At 43.4% G+C, this 18,438-nt stretch overlaps 1 protein-coding gene across 10 annotated transcripts in view; it reads left to right on the top strand.

Annotated features, from left to right (window-relative positions):
- AMOT (angiomotin) overlaps positions 1-16,599 on the top strand; it is a 69,736-nt gene extending 53,137 nt beyond the window's left edge. For 6 of the 10 annotated variants that reach the window (XM_083485053.1, XM_083485052.1, XM_083485055.1 and 3 more), the window contains 7 exons: positions 1,725-1,870; positions 7,308-7,457; positions 9,192-9,382; positions 10,052-10,174; positions 12,147-12,379; positions 13,054-13,290; positions 13,632-16,599. In XM_083485053.1, the coding sequence (XP_083341179.1) occupies positions 1,725-1,870; positions 7,308-7,457; positions 9,192-9,382; positions 10,052-10,174; positions 12,147-12,379; positions 13,054-13,290; positions 13,632-13,732 (1,181 nt within the window). In that variant the 3' untranslated portion in view covers positions 13,733-16,599. The remainder of the gene's footprint in view (positions 1-1,724; positions 1,871-7,307; positions 7,458-9,191; positions 9,383-10,051; positions 10,175-12,146; positions 12,380-13,053; positions 13,291-13,631) is intronic. The other 4 variants (XR_014521365.1, XR_014521366.1, XR_014521367.1 and 1 more) reach the window with 1 other exon arrangement.
- Positions 16,600-18,438: the final 1,839 nt, after the last annotated feature.

Genomic DNA, 18,438 nt, shown 5'->3' with positions numbered 1-18,438 from the left:
AGTAACTACCGGGGGACGGGGGACTTTTTCTTTCATGCCTCTGTTTGTGGACTTTCTGGAAGCATCTGACTGGCCATTGTAGGTAGATCCAGGACCTGTTGGGATAAGAATCTAGGAAGACTCCTGCTGGAGCAGACCCAAAGCTTGTCTTGCACCAACATTCATCTTCCTCTGGTTTGCTCCTGAAACATAATTGGCTTTGAAAGGGGAAAATGCTGCAGATACTCCTTAACGCCAGCGCCTGCAATCTTTTTAATTACTGATGGATATTCCAGTGCTAACTGAATGAGATGCACCATCCCATTTCCCATCGGTAGGGTGTGAAAATACTTCACATCTATAGGTTCACTTTTATAACATTTATAAACAGAGCCCTACCACTAAAATCTCAATGTGAATACAGTGTAAAATTCTCAATGTGAATACAGTGTAAAATTCTGTGTGTGATTATCTTCCGCTTCCATTCTCTCCACACCTGCAAGACTGGCACTGCTTAGCCTGTCTGCTGGCTGGATAAAATCTGGTTCTGTTAACAAAATGACTTGGTGTAATTCCTTAGGCATGGGATGATGCTGCAGCTTGGAATGTGCTTTCTCCTGTGTTGTCAGGGCTGGATGTATTTTATTCAAGAGGTGTGTATTCTGCAGCTGAGTCAGTGTTGGCATCCAACTGGTAGAATGCTGAGAACCACAGCAGCTCCACAAAAAGCAGCACCCTTGGTGAATTTATTCTTCATTTCTGCCGCGCCACCTCATGCCTTAGGCATGCCTGGATTATCCTGTTTGTTTTGTTTTGCTTTTTAACATAGTAACCCGTAAAATGGGTCTTGTTTGGACACCTCACTGCAGAGGTTCCAGATAGTTCATTCTTCGTAGAACACTTCTTGTTGGATTAAAGCAAGCAGCGAATCCATTCCATTTGGGATTCATCTCGTGTGTGTGTGTGTGTGTGTGTGTGTGCGCGCGCGCACGCTTGCTTCAGCCAAATCAAAGTCCTTAGTTGAAGTCCAATTTACACAATTCCCTTGTGTGGGGGTAGACTCACTTCTCTCCCTCCAATTACCCAACCCAAATCACACTAGGCATATTGTGTGGAAGTCATCCAAATCCTTAATCACTAGCACAAAATGTTGTTTTTGCACACCAGAATTGACTTTCCTTAATACGAACAAGGAATTGCACAGTTAGGATCTATGTTTGCATGGGTGTTGTCTGTCTCATTTGTAGCAAACTCCACTGTGTAGTTCATGTAGCTAAGGAATGGGGCGAAGGCTGGACTTGACCAAAGCAGTCAGATAATCTTCCTGGAAATTAGGTGTGTGAAATCACTCCTGCTAGCTGTATATTGTCCTTTTCTGTACACGGTGAGGCACTGAATTTGACATCTGCTGCAAGACCTACGATTTTTGAGGCTGTTAATATATAAAATACAGGTGGACAAACATCAGGCTTGCAGAATCGTAATTTGTTTTTTTACTAGAATTTGAGATCCACCAGTGTCACGGCCTGTCACATGGTTGTAGTAGGGATAAAAGTGTCAGGGGGGGAACCATGCCAACTGCCTTGCACTCCTTGGAGGAAAGGTAGAATGAAGAAGAGTGATACGCATTTTAAAAGAAACAGAGATTTTAAATGGATTTCCCAGAAGACGACTCAATCTTTCTCCTTGCCCTTCTGCCCATTTTCTTAAAAAGTTTTCCTTCCACCCCCCTTTTATTCGGACAGACAAAGAAACCCAGAGGGAGAAGGAGAAGCTAGAGATCGAGCTGGCTGGAGTTCGCTCTGCTAATGAGGAACAGAGGAGGCACATTGAAATTCGCGACCAGGCTTTGAACAATGCTCAGGCCAAAGTGGTGAAACTGGAAGAAGAGGTAAGGCCCCATTCCCCGGCGCAGAGGAGCTGCTGGAGGTTCTTGTCACATGTTCAGTCTGTTTCTTGTTTCACACTTTTGTGTTTGCATTCTGTCATCTACATTCACTTTTAACGGAAAAGCAAAGAAAGTCATATCAAGTTGCGCAGTAGCATAAATGATTCTTATTAATCCATACAAATTATCCAGATGCCCATCATATAATGTCCTGGGGGCAGCACAAAAGCTTTTTTCATCTATCTCAAGAGAGTCATGAAAGAATATAGTTAAAGCTGTATTTCTCAGTTTAGTCATATCTGCAAAGGTCCCTTGGAGAGTTTAGAAAGTTTGGAAATTGGTCTTAAAAACAAAACATTTTTAAAAGGAAAACCTCCACTGCTTTCATCTCAAATAAGTGAGATCCCAACCAGCATTTGTGCTTAAAGCTCTTGCGAAGGGCCAGGTTGGTGCTTTTCATTCCTCTTGCAAATTAATGTGGATGCTTTTCCATGAATGAGCATCAGTTAAACTTATAGGATCTGCACTGCTAAAAGGCAGTAAGAATGGAATGTCCTTAAGGATGCCAGCTTGACTGCCGGACCCCCTTTCTTCAAACACTCACTGAGCATTATTAAGGAAACTAAAAGACTTGCCCTTTTCTTTTTTACTGTAATTTTCCAAAACACCATTGTGTGAAGGGTGTTTCAGTTCTGAAAAGGAGAACTAGGCCTATGATTTTAGCACCGACTGGTTATCAAGCTGTTATAGGTGGTTTGGCCAGATCCTTTGTGTGCTTAGTCCACATTTCTGAGCCCGTAATTGTAAATAATTTCCAATCTAGCTTTACGAAAGAGGAAGGATTTTGCCAAGTGGTGTTCTTGGCACATGCAGATAATTGGGGTGTGTGTGTGTGTGTGTGTGTGTGTGTTGTGCACGCTGCTTCTTCACTTTTCTTGCTCCCTTGACATTCCTCTGCTTGCTTAACCTTTTCCAGACTCCTTTTTAAGAGGATGATTGGGCATAGTATTGTGAAGGTTGTTTTTATGCAAGTCCAGTTGGGCCTCTGAGCTCGCTTTTGGAAATAAAGTAGGGTGGGGTGGCTTCATTCCTGATGCCCAGATAACAAAATTGGACGGTGGCATGCTTATTCTTCAGTGCGTCTGAGACAGCGGGATTTCAGTCTTTGCGCAGCTGGGTATGTGGGGAATAAAATGGGGAACTGTGCTCTCCTCCTTTCTCTGTTTTTTTCTTTCCATGCTTCCAAAAGTAGCAATGGGGGGCGGGGGGGGGGGCTTGTAGATGGGGTGGGCTACATGAGCTCATTGTGCAGGTGGGGGAACTGGGCTGGCCAGGGACTGGTGGCTGTTGTGGTCCAGGGTATCTTGGGGTCACCAGGGTGACCAAGGCTGTAAAAGAAAAGAAAGAAACCCTCATGCAATGGAATGCTGGTGCTATTGTGTTTTCAGTACAAATGTTGGAGGATGGTCGCAGCTGCTAGATTATCTGATTTCAGAGCAGCTGCATTAAAAATGTAAAAACCTGCTGGATCAGACCCGTGGCCCACGTAGTACAGCATCCTGTTCTCCTAAACAGTTGCCTGCGGGAAACCAGCACGCAGGATTCAGGCACAAGACCACTCCCTACTCCTGCAGTTTCCAGCAACTCAGAAGCATTCCAGATACTCAGAAGCATTGCTGCCTCCAGCTGTAGAGGCAGAGCACAGCCATTGTTGCTGGTAGCCCTCTCCTTCTTCATGAATTTGCCCTAATCCCCTTTTAAAGCTGCCTTGGTTGTCTTCCCATCTCCTTTGAAGAGAGGGGTTGTTTTCTGTGTCTGCGCCCTGGAAGTCTTCTCTCACCCAGATTTTAATAGGAGCTGGAGAAGGATTCATCTCTGTTACGAGACAAACATGAGTCTTGGGACTCATTCCCAAACTGTGGCAGCTCTAGAGTTATGGCTGAATGATTGCTTGGAATTTTTGACCCGCTGGGAAGACATCTTGTGCTTTGGGTCACTATGCAGAATATGCACAAAAAGAATTTTTGGAAATAAGGGAAGGTTCTTTGATCAGCATCAACAGGGATAATATGGCCATGGTTTTCTAATTTGCTTTCTTTCCGCCGAATAACTATTGTGGTGATCAAATCCAAGCTGCTAATAGTATTTGTTTCAAAGTATACTTTTCAAATTTTGGTTTTCTCCGATATCTGCAGTTGTTGTAGCCAAGCTTTCCCCTTTGTTATATGGGAAGATATGAATTCCATTTCTTTCATCAAATTCCTTAAAATAAAAAAGAAGATTTTTATTAAAGTTTTTCACAATACAATAAGATAGCCGCTACTATAACTACAAGCAGAACAAGTAGAATATAGATTCCTCTCCCAAAGGCAATTATCAGCCCCCCCCCCAACATATCAGTCCCTCCCATCTCTCACCTGGGATCCTTCCTTTCTCCTCCCAGCCACTCAACCTGGGAGGAGGGACAACACTTCCCTGCCTCCCACCCAGGGTCCTCCATGAACCATCCACCACCCACATGAATACTTAATTCCCTGGACCTTAACAAAGGCCCCGAGCATAGGATTCCAAAGAAAAAATAAAAAGAAGAAACAGAGAGAGAGAGAGAGAAGGAAAGAAAGAAAGAAAAGATTAAAGATAGATAAAACGGGCTTCCAATTTTCCATTTGCCAATTACATTTAAAAGAAATAATCAGTCAGTCCATGATAACTTCCATCTTCTCCACTTTCTGTTAATCAGTATTTCTTTTAAGTCAAAGCCTCTCAGAATCATTCTTTTCTTTTCCCCCACCAAAGTCCAAGTCGGGTTCCCAGATTATTATTATTGGTAAATATCAACTAAGTTTTTTCTTTAATATTAACTTTACCTCCATTAATTCCCACCACCAGTTTCCCCTTTGTTCTTAGAGACAGGAAGTGGCTGTTACAAGTTTTCTGATTGTAAATTTTAATCAGCAGAGAAATCTCTGTAATTTGCATTTTTCTTGTCCCAGAAGTATTTAAGAAAGAGAGGATGCGGGTTTTCTTACCCACAGAGGGTTGTTACGTGGCGTTTGGGCACGGTGTCAGCTCCTCAGCTTGCTGTCTCATTCTGTCACCCATCCAAGCCCCCAGGTGCAGGAAGCAGAGAACAGCCTTGATCAAAGCATTTGAGGTTTCTCCTATTTGATCACTCTTATCTCCCAAAATGATTTAATAGTCAGGCCATCTGTCTTACTATCATCAATCACCACATAGTTATCTTCTGTCAGCGGAACTGATAGAGAAGGTCAGTCCGCTATTCCTTCTCTCGGAAGTGCTGGGTGGGGGGGATATCACCAGATCAAATTCCAGTTTCTGTGAAGGCTTTGGGGGGTTTTTGCAGTGTGTGTGTGTGATTATTTTACTCCCCGCCTCAAGTGCAATATGGTTGATGTGCTCACCCAAGAATATTCATTTTACTCATCTTTTCCACCATTTATTGCATTTCTATCCCAACGTTCCCTCCAAGGAGCTCAAGGTGGCATACACAGCTCTCCCCCATTTAATCTACCCCATTTAATCTGCACAACAACCCTGTGAGGTAGGTTAGGCTGAAAGGCAGTGATTTGCCCCAACGTCACCCAGCGAGCTTCATAGCTAGTTGTGGGGAACTGAACCCTGGATTCCCAGGTCTTAGTGCAACACTCTATGACTAGGACACCATAGATATAACATGTCTGTCTATAGTCTCTGTGTGTGTGTTTCAAGGGTCCATGCATATGCAGTGCCACAGAAATTGCTGGGTTGTTTTTAAACTGTTTTAAAAAAACAAAAACACTCCATTTTGGTCTGTGAGTAATTTTCCAGAGGTGCTCTTTGAGGGTTATAACTTATTTTAAAATAAGCAAACAGAAAGTGGGAAAGAACTGACCAGATGGGTTTGGCTTGAGTTGCTGTTGAGGCACGGTGGCGCTTCGTGACGTCTGGTTTTCAAAGGTTCTGTGCAACAACTCAGCAATGCTCAAAACCCTCCCATTCAGAATACAGGTTTATTCTCTAATCAAAAGATAAGGAAGTACATACGTGCAAGAGAATGAACGTATAAGAGAAATAAGAGTGTATGGAGAATAGCACTTGCAGAGAAAATAACTCGAGATGTAGCATTATTGAAGGGGGAAAAGAAACCGAAAACTTTCTATGCCAGTTGGTGGCTATTCATTACGTATGTATCCAGAATGCGTTGGCTGCATCAGTACAGATCTGACTTCCTGATTGCTTTCCCTTTGTTAAAGTTATGTTTGTGCGTGTCCTTTCTCCTTCAGGTTTCGGAGACTATAATGATTTGATGCATAAGATCCCTGTTGTAGAAATGGCAAAAATAGATACTAAACAAACACGAGTGATGATCATGCAATAGAATATAAAGGAGGCAGTGGGAGACTTTAGCATTTTTTCTTTGTATGGATATTATCGTGTCCATTTAATGTATATTAATGCAAAATCAATAAAAAGATTTGAAATGAGGAGCGAGAAGTAATGCTGGACCAAAGCACTTGGCTGATGAAATACTTTTCAGCCATAGCAGGCATCTCCTTGAAGCAAAATTATTTCTGCTCTTGGAGAGGCCTGTGATGTTTAGCTGGCTCGAATCAGTTACTTTAGTTGGTTTAAGAAGGGTTTGATCAATTAAAAGTGTGCCTGCAATGAACATCAGTTTACAAAAATGATAAAACAATTAAATTAGCAATACAAAAAATCACCACCCATAATTTAGAATTTTCAGAAAGTTAAAATAACAATAGACTAAGAACAGATTAAAACTTGTCAAGTTTTAATGTCAAGTTTCTAAGCAGTTGGGTAGGCCTATCTGAATAATAATGTTTAGCATGTGCCAAAAAGCACTGTGAAGGCGCCTTCCTGATGTCAATAGGCAGGGAGTTCCAAAGTGCAGGTGCTGCCATACTAAATTGTTTGAATTGTTGTCATCTGCTCTGGGACCTCTTGGTGGTGGTGGTGGTGGTGATGATCATCATTATTAATGATGTTTTGGACTGCAATTCTCATCAGCCCCAGATAGGATAGCTGTGTTCCCATCACCAACCCCACCAACATAGGACTGTCCTGGCTGGGGATGATGGGAACTGTAGTCCAAACCACCTTGCAAACTCTCCAGCTGGTCAGTGGGTGTGAGAACAGAGTCCTGGGCCTTTGACCTGACCCAGCTGGCTCTCCTTGTGTTCTTATAATGTCCTGCATGCAGTGCCTTACCACTGCGCTACAGCCCTTCCCCTGATTGGGGGAGACAGCAAAAGGGTGGTTGCTGCCCTCCCCCTGCTGTGCTTTTGGGATGACTGGGGGGAGGGGGAATCTGGGTTGCTGCTCTTGACGAAGGCTTGCTGGAGCTAGTAGGTGCTGTGATGCTTCTGGATGCTGAAGGAGCTTCACCACCTACACTCCCCACACCCTTTTTTCCTTTTAGTTGAAGAAGAAGCAGGTTTATGTTGAGAAGGTGGAGAAAATGCAGCAGGCCTTGGTTCAGCTGCAGGCAGCCTGCGAGAAGCGCGAACAGCTGGAACACCGACTGCGGACACGGCTGGAGAGGGAACTCGAATCCCTCCGGATGCAGCAGGTAAGAGGATCTTAAGCAGAACTCCACCTTCCAACTTAGTATTGAAAGTGTTGGTGCTGCCCTTTAAAGCCCTAAACGGCCTTGGCCCAGTAAACCTGAAGGAGCGTCTCCACCTCCATCGTTCAGCCCAGACACCAGCTCCGAGGGCCTTCTGGCAGTTCCCTCACTGCGAGAAGCAAAGTTACAGGGAACCAGGCAGAGGGCCTTCTCGGTAGTGGCACCCGCCCTGTGGAACGCCCCCCTCCTATCAGATGTCAAGGAAATAAACAACTATCTGACTTTCAGAGCACATCTGAAGGCAGCCCTGTTTAGGGAAGTTTTTAATGTTTGATCTTTTATAATGTTTTTAATATTCTGCTGGGAGCCACCTAGAGTGGCTGGGGCAACCCAGCCAAATGGGCAGGGTATAAATAATAGGAGGAGGAGGAGCTGGGCTTCTGGTTTTTAAAAAGCCCTAGTGAAACTTATTTAACCGACTGCTTTTTTGAAAGGAGGTGAACACACACAGGAACCTAACCCTAACACCACGTCAGCTGCTTCGTCCCTCTAGCTCAGTATTGTTTACATTGACTGGCAGCAGCTCTCCAGCATTTCAGGCAGGGAATCTTTCCCAGCCCTACCTGGAAATGGGATTGAACCCAGGACCTTCTGCATGTGGAGCAGACACTGTGCCACTGGCCCTAGTTAGCGACTCAAGAGTGAGCGTTTGTTTTCTGTTAGGAGACACATCACAGGCGCCTTTCCTTGTGCTGCTTCCTGCACTGTTCATAAAGTGCCTCTGTTATGTAATGAATTTAGTGTGTGTCAAAGCAGAGCTTCCAGCTGAACAGTTGTCAGGTTGTCCCACTGCGTGGTTTTCAGTGAGATGTGTGCATTTTTCTTACTAGGGGATAAAAACTGTTCTGTCCAAGTGACCCACAGGACGGCTTGGTCCCACAACTGATAATTAGCACACTTCAAACTTGCCAAGCAATCCAACATTTGGCTGACTTAGGTGAATCGGACTTTATTCTCCAGGAAGCCACAGAGTTAGCAAGTGTAATAATAATGTGATCAGTGGGACAGTTGCTCAGTGTCCCTGGCATAGGCAAATGTGTGACACACCTATGATTTTAAATAACCTTTACTTTCCATAATGACGGAGCTTGCAGGTGGAGAACACTTTTATATTTGCATTTCTTCAATACTTCTAAACGGTATATTTGTATGAATCAATGCCTTATTATCCCTTCTGGAGCTGCACTGTACAGGCTATGATGTCCCATGGTTTTTCTTTATCTTTATTTATATCCCACCTTTTCCCCAGACAGGAAAAGCCAGCTTACATGAATTAAAACAACTCTGATAACATGCAGAAGGCTAAAAACATGAAAGATGATAGTTTAAAAATAATTAAACTCTAATAGAATTAAAGCAATATAAAGACAGGTCTATTGGGCACAGTCAGTCCCCAAGAGACTGTCAGAATAAAACAGTTTTCACCTGCCAGTGGAAAGACAACAAGGAGGGAGCCAGTCTGCCTTCTCTAGGAAGGGAGTTCCAGAGTCTAGGAGTAGCCACCAATAAGGCCCTCTTGGCTTACATTTTCAGTTCATTGTATTCTTTCTCTTTGTATTATGTTTGCACTTTTCAACGAATATTTATCCTGAAACAAAAAAAAATGCATTCAGTGGGGATTTCTGATACGGCAGCAGCCTTCATTCTAAGCAGCTTATTGGCTTGTTTTATCATCAGCGCCAGGGGACTTCTCAGCCGGCCAGTGTCTCTGAATACAACGCCACAGCACTTATGGAGCTCCTGCGGGAAAAGGAGGAGCGGATTCTTGCCCTGGAAGCAGACATGACAAAGTGGGAGCAGAAGTACCTGGAAGAAAGCGTCATGAGGCAGTTTGCATTGGATGCCGCAGCTACAGTTGCTGCCCAGAGGTAGGAAGTGGAGTTGATAGTACAGAAACCGGGGGAGAGGAAATAGTATCTATAGAGCCTACGTCCCCACAGTGTTTTTATTTATTCATTTCATTTCATTCATGGAGTATGGCTCCGTAGACTGATGTGCAAGGAAGGTGTGTCTGTTTCAAGAGCCGAAGCATATTCTGATGGAAGCCACTGATGTCACCTGAGCCTCAGACGACAGCAAAGGATGCAGAAGCTGCTTACCCACTCCTTTAGAGAAAGTGCTGTTTTCCACTGCTTTTAAAAATGTTTTTAAAGTTTTTTTTTTGCCCCTTTTGTTCTTATTTACTTTAATTCGCTGTTATACTCTTAGTAAAACATATTTAAAAAGAAAAAGAAAAAAAGAGCGGTCGACCTCCAGGATCTCATTATTATGAACCTGGCTTCTAATAAAAGTTTGTGTGCTTTTTCATACAACCACAAGGGCTAGAATTTCTAAATTTCTCAATAAAACTCAATCCTTCAGCCACCGAAACCTTGCGTTGTGTGGCAACATGAGATTCTTCCGATACAGGAGTTTGGCTAGCATTTGGATGAGGTTCAGCTCCACTGGTTACACGCAGGAGCTCCTCTGCAATGGGTTCTGTTGGGTAGGGATCCTGCTAACACGCTGCCCAGCTACTAGTCCTGCTTGTTTTTCAGGGACACCACTGTCATCAGCCACTCGCCCAATGCCAGTTATGACACCTCTCTTGAAGCCCGCATCCAGAAGGAAGAGGAGGAGATCCTGATGGCTAACAGGAGATGCCTAGACATGGAGGGAAGGTAAACTGCAGCTTGAACATTTTTCTTGTGCTGTTCTTTCGTATCAGTTTTTAAATACATAATTAATTAGGATAGGAAACGTTTCTTCTCTTCACACACACACACACACACAGACACCCTTTTTCTTGGAGTCAAAACTGATATGCTGCACAATCCATAGGATTGCAGAAAACCTTTTTTGTGGAAATGATACTTAACACAAGCAGGCTTAGTAGTACAACACCAGAGGAAGAGATTCTGGCTAGCCAGGTGGCTCATCCACTCCCAGGATTGGATAACTTGGTCCATGGAAGAGGAGCATAACTTCTTTGACGTGTGCGCGCATACCCAACTCCCCTCCCTCCCATAACATTTCTATACTAAATTGTAAAAACAAACAAATCTCAAACCAGTTTACAAAAGAAGAAAAAAACAATAAGATTATCAGTTAAAAACAGGTGTTCAAACCATTAAAAAAACACAATTAAAATAAATGATAAGCCAGTTTAAATCACATTTCAGCATTCTGCATATCTGGATAGGCTTGCCTAAACAAAAATCTTTTTAGCAGGTGCTGGAAAAAAAATACAAAAATGCACCTGCTGGAAAAAAATACAAAAATGCACCTGCCTTATGTCGAGAGGCAGGGAGTTCCAAAGTGTGAGTTCTTACAAATGTGGAACAAATGCTGTGTTGCAACTATAATAGTGTAAAATCTAGATATTTCTTGGTTCCTCCTTCCATGCAAACATCTTTTGTGTCCAGCATCAAATTGAATTGCTTTTAACCATGTCTGAACACTGCCTAGCAAGTCTCCTCTTGGAATGTGATTTTTTTTTGTATTAAAAAATGCTTCATTTTCAAGAACCTTTATAGTTTCTCTGGCTCTTCTTTCTCTTGTCCCGATTAGAAACCCCACTGAGCTTCAGACATATCTTGCCAATTATATTTATACCAGCGTTAATTAAATTCAGCCACCTTCACATTGTGCATAAATTTGTAACACGTGAAATTTAAGCGTTAGTTGATGAATGCTTATATTAATTTAAAATGATAATCTGATTATTCCTGTTCCTATTTGTTCTCTCGTCTATTTATTTATCTCTTATCTTTTTGGCTTATTAATAATCAGTTCTTTAACATACAATTGTTGTTTTAATATTCCTTTTTCCTAGGAATTAAGTGGTTGGCTGTTGTTTTTTTACAATTTTCATACACATATTAATAAACTGATACTTTGTAGTTATTTATCTCTGTGGATGAATAAAGGACACTGAGAGTAGTTAACATACCATTTCAGGATCAAGAATGTTTATGTTATTTGGAAGGGGGATTGAATTTCTGTTTCCACGTTGGTTAGATTTTTCTTGTTTGTGGTGATAAAATTGTACCTTTTATATTTACAAAACAGTAAAAATTATTTAAAGAAAAGTCTTGCCAACCTGGTGCCCTCCTGATGGTTTCTTGGACCTGAAGTCCCATCAACACCAGGCTTGGTGTAGGCCAGGGGTCTGCAACCTTTAAGACAAAAAGAGCCACTTGGACCCGTTTCCGAAGGAACAAAAACTGGGAGCCGCAAAACCGGGAAGGTGACGTCGGGACGGTGCGTGACTAACACACGCACCGCCCCCATGCGACGTCACAGCCAGTACAGCGCCCACCACAGTGGGGAGTGTCGGGGCGCACAATGCGCCTCCTCCCCTTGCTAGTATCTGCCCCGGAGCCGCGGCAAAGGTGTAAAAGCCACATGTGGCTCCGGAGCCGCGGGTTGCAGACCCCTGGTGTAGGCTGTCCTGCACAAATTATCTGGGGTCTTCTTGAGTGTAGCAGGACATCCCTCAGCTCCTTCGCGAGAGCCCATGGGCTGTCAAGCATCCTATTGACAGACCCATGAACTCTGCCCAGTTTTCTTAATATTTGGGAAGAGGGATGCAGTCAGAAAAAGCCCCAGGATCACTGATATATTGATGACTGTCCTTTTGCCCTGTCCTAGGATCAAGACCCTCCATGCTCAAATCATTGAGAAGGATGCCATGATTAAGGTGCTCCAGCAGCGGTCCAGGAAAGAGGCCAGCAAGACTGACCAGCTGTCTTCCATGAGGCCAGCGAAATCCCTGATGTCCATCTCCAACACTGGCTCAGGCTTGCTCTCCCACTCTTCAACACTGAGCAGCACACCCATTCTGGAAGATAAGAGGGAGGACAAGAGCTGGAAGGGCAGCTTAGGTGATTTACACATGTGTTTGTGTGTGTGTTTTCACAAATCATACATGGGCTCTGAGCAGTCCAGTTGACCAGAGATCAAATCCTGCCTTGCAGGACCGGCCCTGCCCTTAGGTAGAATTTAGTTTTGACATCGGGGGCATGTATTTTTAGAAATTGTCCCCATGGAAGTGACGGAGAGTCAACTCAAACTGCCGTCTTGATATGACGATGTCACCACCACCACCACCCCTTGATTTTTCGTTGTATTTGAACAATCACTGGAATTTTCTCTCTCTGGTGCCAGTATGTTGACACCAGGCTCAAATACTACACACCTGCGGCAGGGGGTGGGGTGGACACATCTTCCTGCTTTGGGCAGTGAGGAGCATGACTGCCATCAGTGAAACACATACACAGCAGCACAAACAAACAAGCACATCTTTTCCCACTCTGTACTTCTGGCTGTTCCATTATAATCACTTGCCTAAGGTTGTACTGTTGGAAGTGTGTGTTTGTGTTGTGACCCTCTGGAACGCATACTTTAGTAAGGCTCTTGGCTCTTTTTTATTATTAAAAAACTCCACATTGTCTTAACAGAGTGGGTACTGTGGGATGCTCCCAAGGAGCAGAATATAAGACGAAGCTGGCATCATGCATCTGGTGTGCAACTGCCTTGTCCTTTTTCTCCCCTTCAGGTGTTCTGCTGGGAACAGAATGCCGCTCCGAATCCATTCCTTCCACTCCTTCGCCCATCCTCCCCTCCCCTCCGCTGCTGTTTGCGCACTCCAAGACCGGCAGCCGAGACTGTAGCACTCAGACGGACCGGGGAAGTGAGCAAAGCAAGGTCTCCGCCTCCTCTTCCTCCTCTGCTTTGCCTCCTGTGCAGGGGAGGCTCCCTGCCATGAATCTGACCTACACTTCGGACAAAGCAGGTAATGAGGACTTTCCCCTTGGCTGAGCCAGGACTTAAGAATAATGAACAACAATAATTTAAAAGCTTTCAATGAGTTGAAGTGACATTCTGCCCAGGGGCCGTACTGGCTGGGGATGATGGGAGTTGCCGTCTAAAATACTTGGAGGGCACAAGGTTGGGGAACAGCTGATCTCACCAATTAAATCACTTAAAGATTGCGGCCCTAGATGGAAGGCATTTTGCTAGATGGAAACAAGAGCTGGAAAAGTATATAGTTGTCAATTGGCTACCACCCCTAGAAACTTACCGTCACCCACCCACCGCCACCTTTTAAACTTATTTCCTTCTCTTGCTTTATAGATACACCAGTTTTCCATTCCAACACTCTAGAAAGGAAGAACCCAGCTCAGAATTTGGGGCAGGACCTCAACGATGCGGAAATGGTGGAGTATCTCATCTGAAGAAATCGAAAGCTGAAGCAGACTAGCAAGAAGTGTCTCCGTACCCCTCCCCCTGTGAAACCTTTTTTTTTTTAAAGCAGATCATAGTAAAGGAAGCCAGAGCTTTCTGCTGTTTTGTATATATATATATATTTTCTCAAAGGTATGGGCAGGTTAACTTATATTTTGTTCCAAAATTATTAAAGTAAGTCTGGGGTTTTTTTTAAAGAAGGTTCTTTCCCATACCTTCTTTCTGTTTCTTTAAAAATACTGGATCTGATAGCATCTGGATAAAAATTAAACCAAGCTCCTAAATGCACTAAATTTTTGAAATGTCAGTATTTTTTTTTTTTAAATTAAAAACAACAACCTGTGTTGTAAGGAAAGTAAGGACCTTATTTAGACGTTGACGTCCATAATGCCTTTTTACAAAGCCTGTTACTTCCCAGGTTTCTCTTTTTGCCAGATGATTACATGGTGCTGTCACTTTTGAGTGTCGTTTAAGTGTCCCAAATATTCAGGGGTCCCTGAGAACCATTGTACGTATGGGACTCCAAAGGGTGGGGCGACATTTTTTCACGTTCCTTGCCCTCCTTATGAGAGTGTCCGTTTTCACAGAACATTCCAGGACTAGAAAAAAATAAGTTGATTTCCACAATGTGCCTGCACTCGTTATTTTGTTTTTTAAAAAATACATCTTATTGTTCATATCATCCTGTCCTTCTGTTAGATGCCCCAAGATGTAAGGGGAGTTTTCTGTTTATTTCATATATGTCAAAGGGCTTCCTACCCTTGCAGCAGGATGAGGAATAATGCATCCCATTCAGGATTTTAGTGAACAAGCTGTGAGCCTTTTCTCCATGTTGTTCTGCTGTTCTGTTCCGTTTAAACTGCAGCCATTCAGCTGGCTTGACTGGAGTTACTGCTAAACTAAGCAAGTGGCAGGGTGTGTCACCAGACAGAAACTTGATTTTCTGTGTGGCCATGCTGGGGAATTTTCCCTAAACCATATTTTTGCCTCTTCCACATGCCTTCTTCGACTATAATCGATTCATTCCAGAAGTTAGCAGCTTTTTCTCTTAAAATAATTGTATATTCTGATGTAAGAATGTAGTGCCTTACTCAAGATAATAGTTACACTGGGGTCCTTTTCTAAATAAAGTAAAGCAACCCTGTAAGTTGAAAACCTTGCATTTTCCTGAAAACTCTCATTAATCTTCTGCACACATTTAGAAATTATAATAGATTCATACCTAAGGTTTCAGGTTTTCATACCCATACATATAGACACACACCTGTAACTTGCATTATTTTGTTTCTTGGGAGCTGACATAAATATTGCAGCACTAGGTAGCAAACTTTGCAGGGATCGATTTCAAACATGCATTTAAAAGTTTGAAAAATGAATGTGTTTCTGTTGTACATGTTTTTAACAACTGCCAGCACAGATCCCAAAGTTACGTATATTAGAGAAATGAGCAAAAGTGGAGGAGTAACTAGATTGTGTCATTCAGAGGCAACAGAAGGAACCCTTGAACAAAATGTGAACTGTGAGTTAAGTTGTGTCCAAAGGGAAGTGCCTTCTGAGCGTGAGTCTAGTCTCCTTTATCCAGGTGCCTCCCATCCTCTGGTAGGTGAGAGAGCATGTTGCATGCAACCTCTCCTTAGCATCTTCAGAAGATAAAGATCTAAAATGGCATAAAGAAAAGTAAAGAATCCATTGTGTCCTATGGTGCCTTTTGAACTTCAGGATAATTTCCCTTTAACAGGGACAAAGCAAGTGATCTTATACCATATAATTATTTGAGAGTGTACTCACCCCAGGCCAGCAGAAGGAGTTCTGGAGGGCTGCAGGTTCGTCCCTAAAATGTTGTGCCAGGCTGGGTAGGAGGAGATTTCTCTATGCACATTTGGGGACATCCTGAATCTGCTGATTTTTTATTTTTTGCAACTCTGCTGCTGCTGCAAATTAGTCTCATAGCAGCTGGGAGTTTTGTGCAAGCAAGTGAAGTTTTCCACTAGTCACCCACTCTTTTCATTATGCTAATTATGGGACTTTGGGAATCTGCCTGGTAATTAGGAAAATTTGTTTTCCTCGCATGTAACTTTTGGCCTGCTGTGGAATTAAGTTGGAAGTTGACACTACTTAGAAGAAGTTATGCTGCGCAACGCTCCTTCTTCTGCTTCTCCTTTCCTCTGTAAAATTTATTGGTACTGGACAAGAGGCAAGACAATATAAAACTGATAACCTTTGTGCTTGAACCAAACGTTAGACTAAGAGTTTTAACACAAACTCGGGTAATAGAAGCTATGCTGTAGATGAGTCTTCCCCAGCTGGGAACACCACATCTCCCATCTTCCCCAGCCTGCATGGCCAGTGGGGAGTGGGGACAGTAGTAGTTCTAAACATCTTGAAGGCACCAGCGGGGAAGACTATGTGTAGATTGTATAGAGGAAGGCTTTGTAGTTTTTCTTATGCGCTGCAGGGGGGTTGGACTAGATGACCCTTAGGGTCACGTCCAATCCTAGGATTCTGAAAGCAAACCAACAGGTGTTGCGTTCCCACCAACCTGATCGCAACACTCCAGGGGTCTTTCCTGCAACTTCTTCCCACTGGGAACAGACCCATTAGACCAGATGATTCAGGAACTGGTTGTAGGGGTGATGCCAACATCTTGTGTCTCCAGTCTGTTGGAAGGAGGGAATTTGCAGAGCTCTGAACATGTTGAATGTCTTCGCTTGGTGCCTCTTTCTCTATATATATATATTTCTTCTCCTGCACCAGTATAGGAACGTGTGTATTATTATTTTTTATGTCTAGACTGTAAACCTCATGACAAAGTGTACCTGTACTGTATTTATGGAGAAAATAAAATTGTTTCTGCAAATATGTTTGCTTCAGACTGTTTTTATCTCTTCTACTTTTTCAGTATCCACATCAGTGTTTAGATGGTGGAAACACAGTGGTACCTCTGGTTACATACTTAATTCGTTCCGGAGGTCCGTTCTTAACCTGAAACTGTTCTTAACCTGAAGCACCACTTTAGCTAATGGGGCCTCCTGCTGCTGCCGCCGCACCACCTCCATGTGATTTCTGTTCTCATCCTAAAGCAAAGTTCTTAATCTGAGGTACTATTTCTGGGTTAGCAGAGTCTGAAGCATATGTAACCCGAGGTACCACTGCATTTGCAACAGGGATGGCTAACTTGAGGCTCTCAGGATTTGAACAGAGGACTCCAAGGGCCTAGTCCAGTGTTTCCCAAACTTTTTGGACTACAACTCCCATCATCCCTAACTAGCAGGACCAGGGGTCAGGGATGATGGCAGTTGTAGTCCAAAAACCATCTGGAGACCCAGGTTTAGGAAACACTGGCCTAGTCCAGCGTTCTAACCCAGGGGTAGGCGATGTGGTTGCCTGCAGATGTTTTGACTACACCTTACATAAAGAGGGCCATTACTGCTCTCACCACTACATCACAGTGGTTCTTAAGTCCAGTTGTTGGACTCCATCTCCCAGCCGCCATGCCCATTGGTCTGCCCAACAATATCTGCAAAGGTTAGTCACATACTGAGAAAGGTAACACAACAAACCTCAGCGTGTTCTCAGGGATCAATGCAAAAGGCCCACTCTGTCGTCCCCCCCCCTCACCCCGCAAGCAGCCATTGTTGATTGTGTTTTTCCTGACAGGGCTGTTGTGCCTTTAGTAGTGCCCTGCCCAAATTGTGTCAGATGACACTTTCGCCTCTTCATGCATTTTAGTGTCAGGAAATCTTGCCTTTTTAATTTCTAGCTATTTGCCTAAAATCAAAGGAGAAAAAACAGTCGGCAAGCCTAACCACTGACACACAAAATTGGCAGTGGGGTGACCACCACCTCTCTTGTATTGATTAACGGTGGCCAACAGAGCAAGGCTCTTAACTGCTAGAAATTGGTTAAGTCACCTTTTATGTTGCCTGGTTGATTCTTACCCACTTCGACTTCACTCACTCTTGTGGCCTGACTTGGGTAAGTTGGCAACCTGGATTGCCCAGGTTGCTGCTCACCCCATTCCAATAATCTCTCCCCTTTTGCTGGCAGAGCAAGCGGGGCTTAAGCTCTGCCCCACAGCAGGTCAGGATAAACAATTATTTATCTTTCGTTTCATTTTTATTTTTTTTACACCATTTGATTGTAAGGGGGGGGGGAGCCCTCAAAGCCGTTTACAAAAAAAGATAAAATAATAAACTTTATCAACAGGAAGAACCAGTGCTATTTTTCTAGAAAAAGAGGTGCTGGAACTCGCCATGAACACCTCTCTCGTTCTCTTATAATGGCAATGGTGCCCACCTGATTTGAGCTCCGGCTGGGGGGACGGGACCCGGGGAATAATGAATAACAATGTAAGCCTTTCAAAAAGTTAAAATAATAATAGACTAAAAACAGATTAAAGCTTGTACCAACTTTCTAAGCTTGTCTAAAAATGTTTTTAGCAGGCGCCAAAAGGAATACAGTGAAGGCTCCTGCCTGATGTCAACAGGCAGGGAGTTCCAAAGTGTAGGGGCTGCCACACAAAAGGACGAGTTCCTACAAATGTGGAATTGGTGTCATGGTACCTGTAGTAGCTGTGGAAGTGGGCCAGAGCAAACTACAATTTTTAGCCATTTAAATTATAAGAACAGAATTTCGCTGACTTACAATTGCACCAACCTCCTGCCAGCTGATGTATGTGTTTCTCATTAAAGGTAAA

Source organism: Podarcis liolepis (assembly GCF_965112155.1).
Source record: "Podarcis liolepis genome assembly, chromosome: Z".
NCBI classification, from domain to species: domain Eukaryota; kingdom Metazoa; phylum Chordata; class Lepidosauria; order Squamata; family Lacertidae; genus Podarcis; species Podarcis liolepis.
This window is presented reverse-complemented; position numbering and strand designations above follow the sequence as displayed.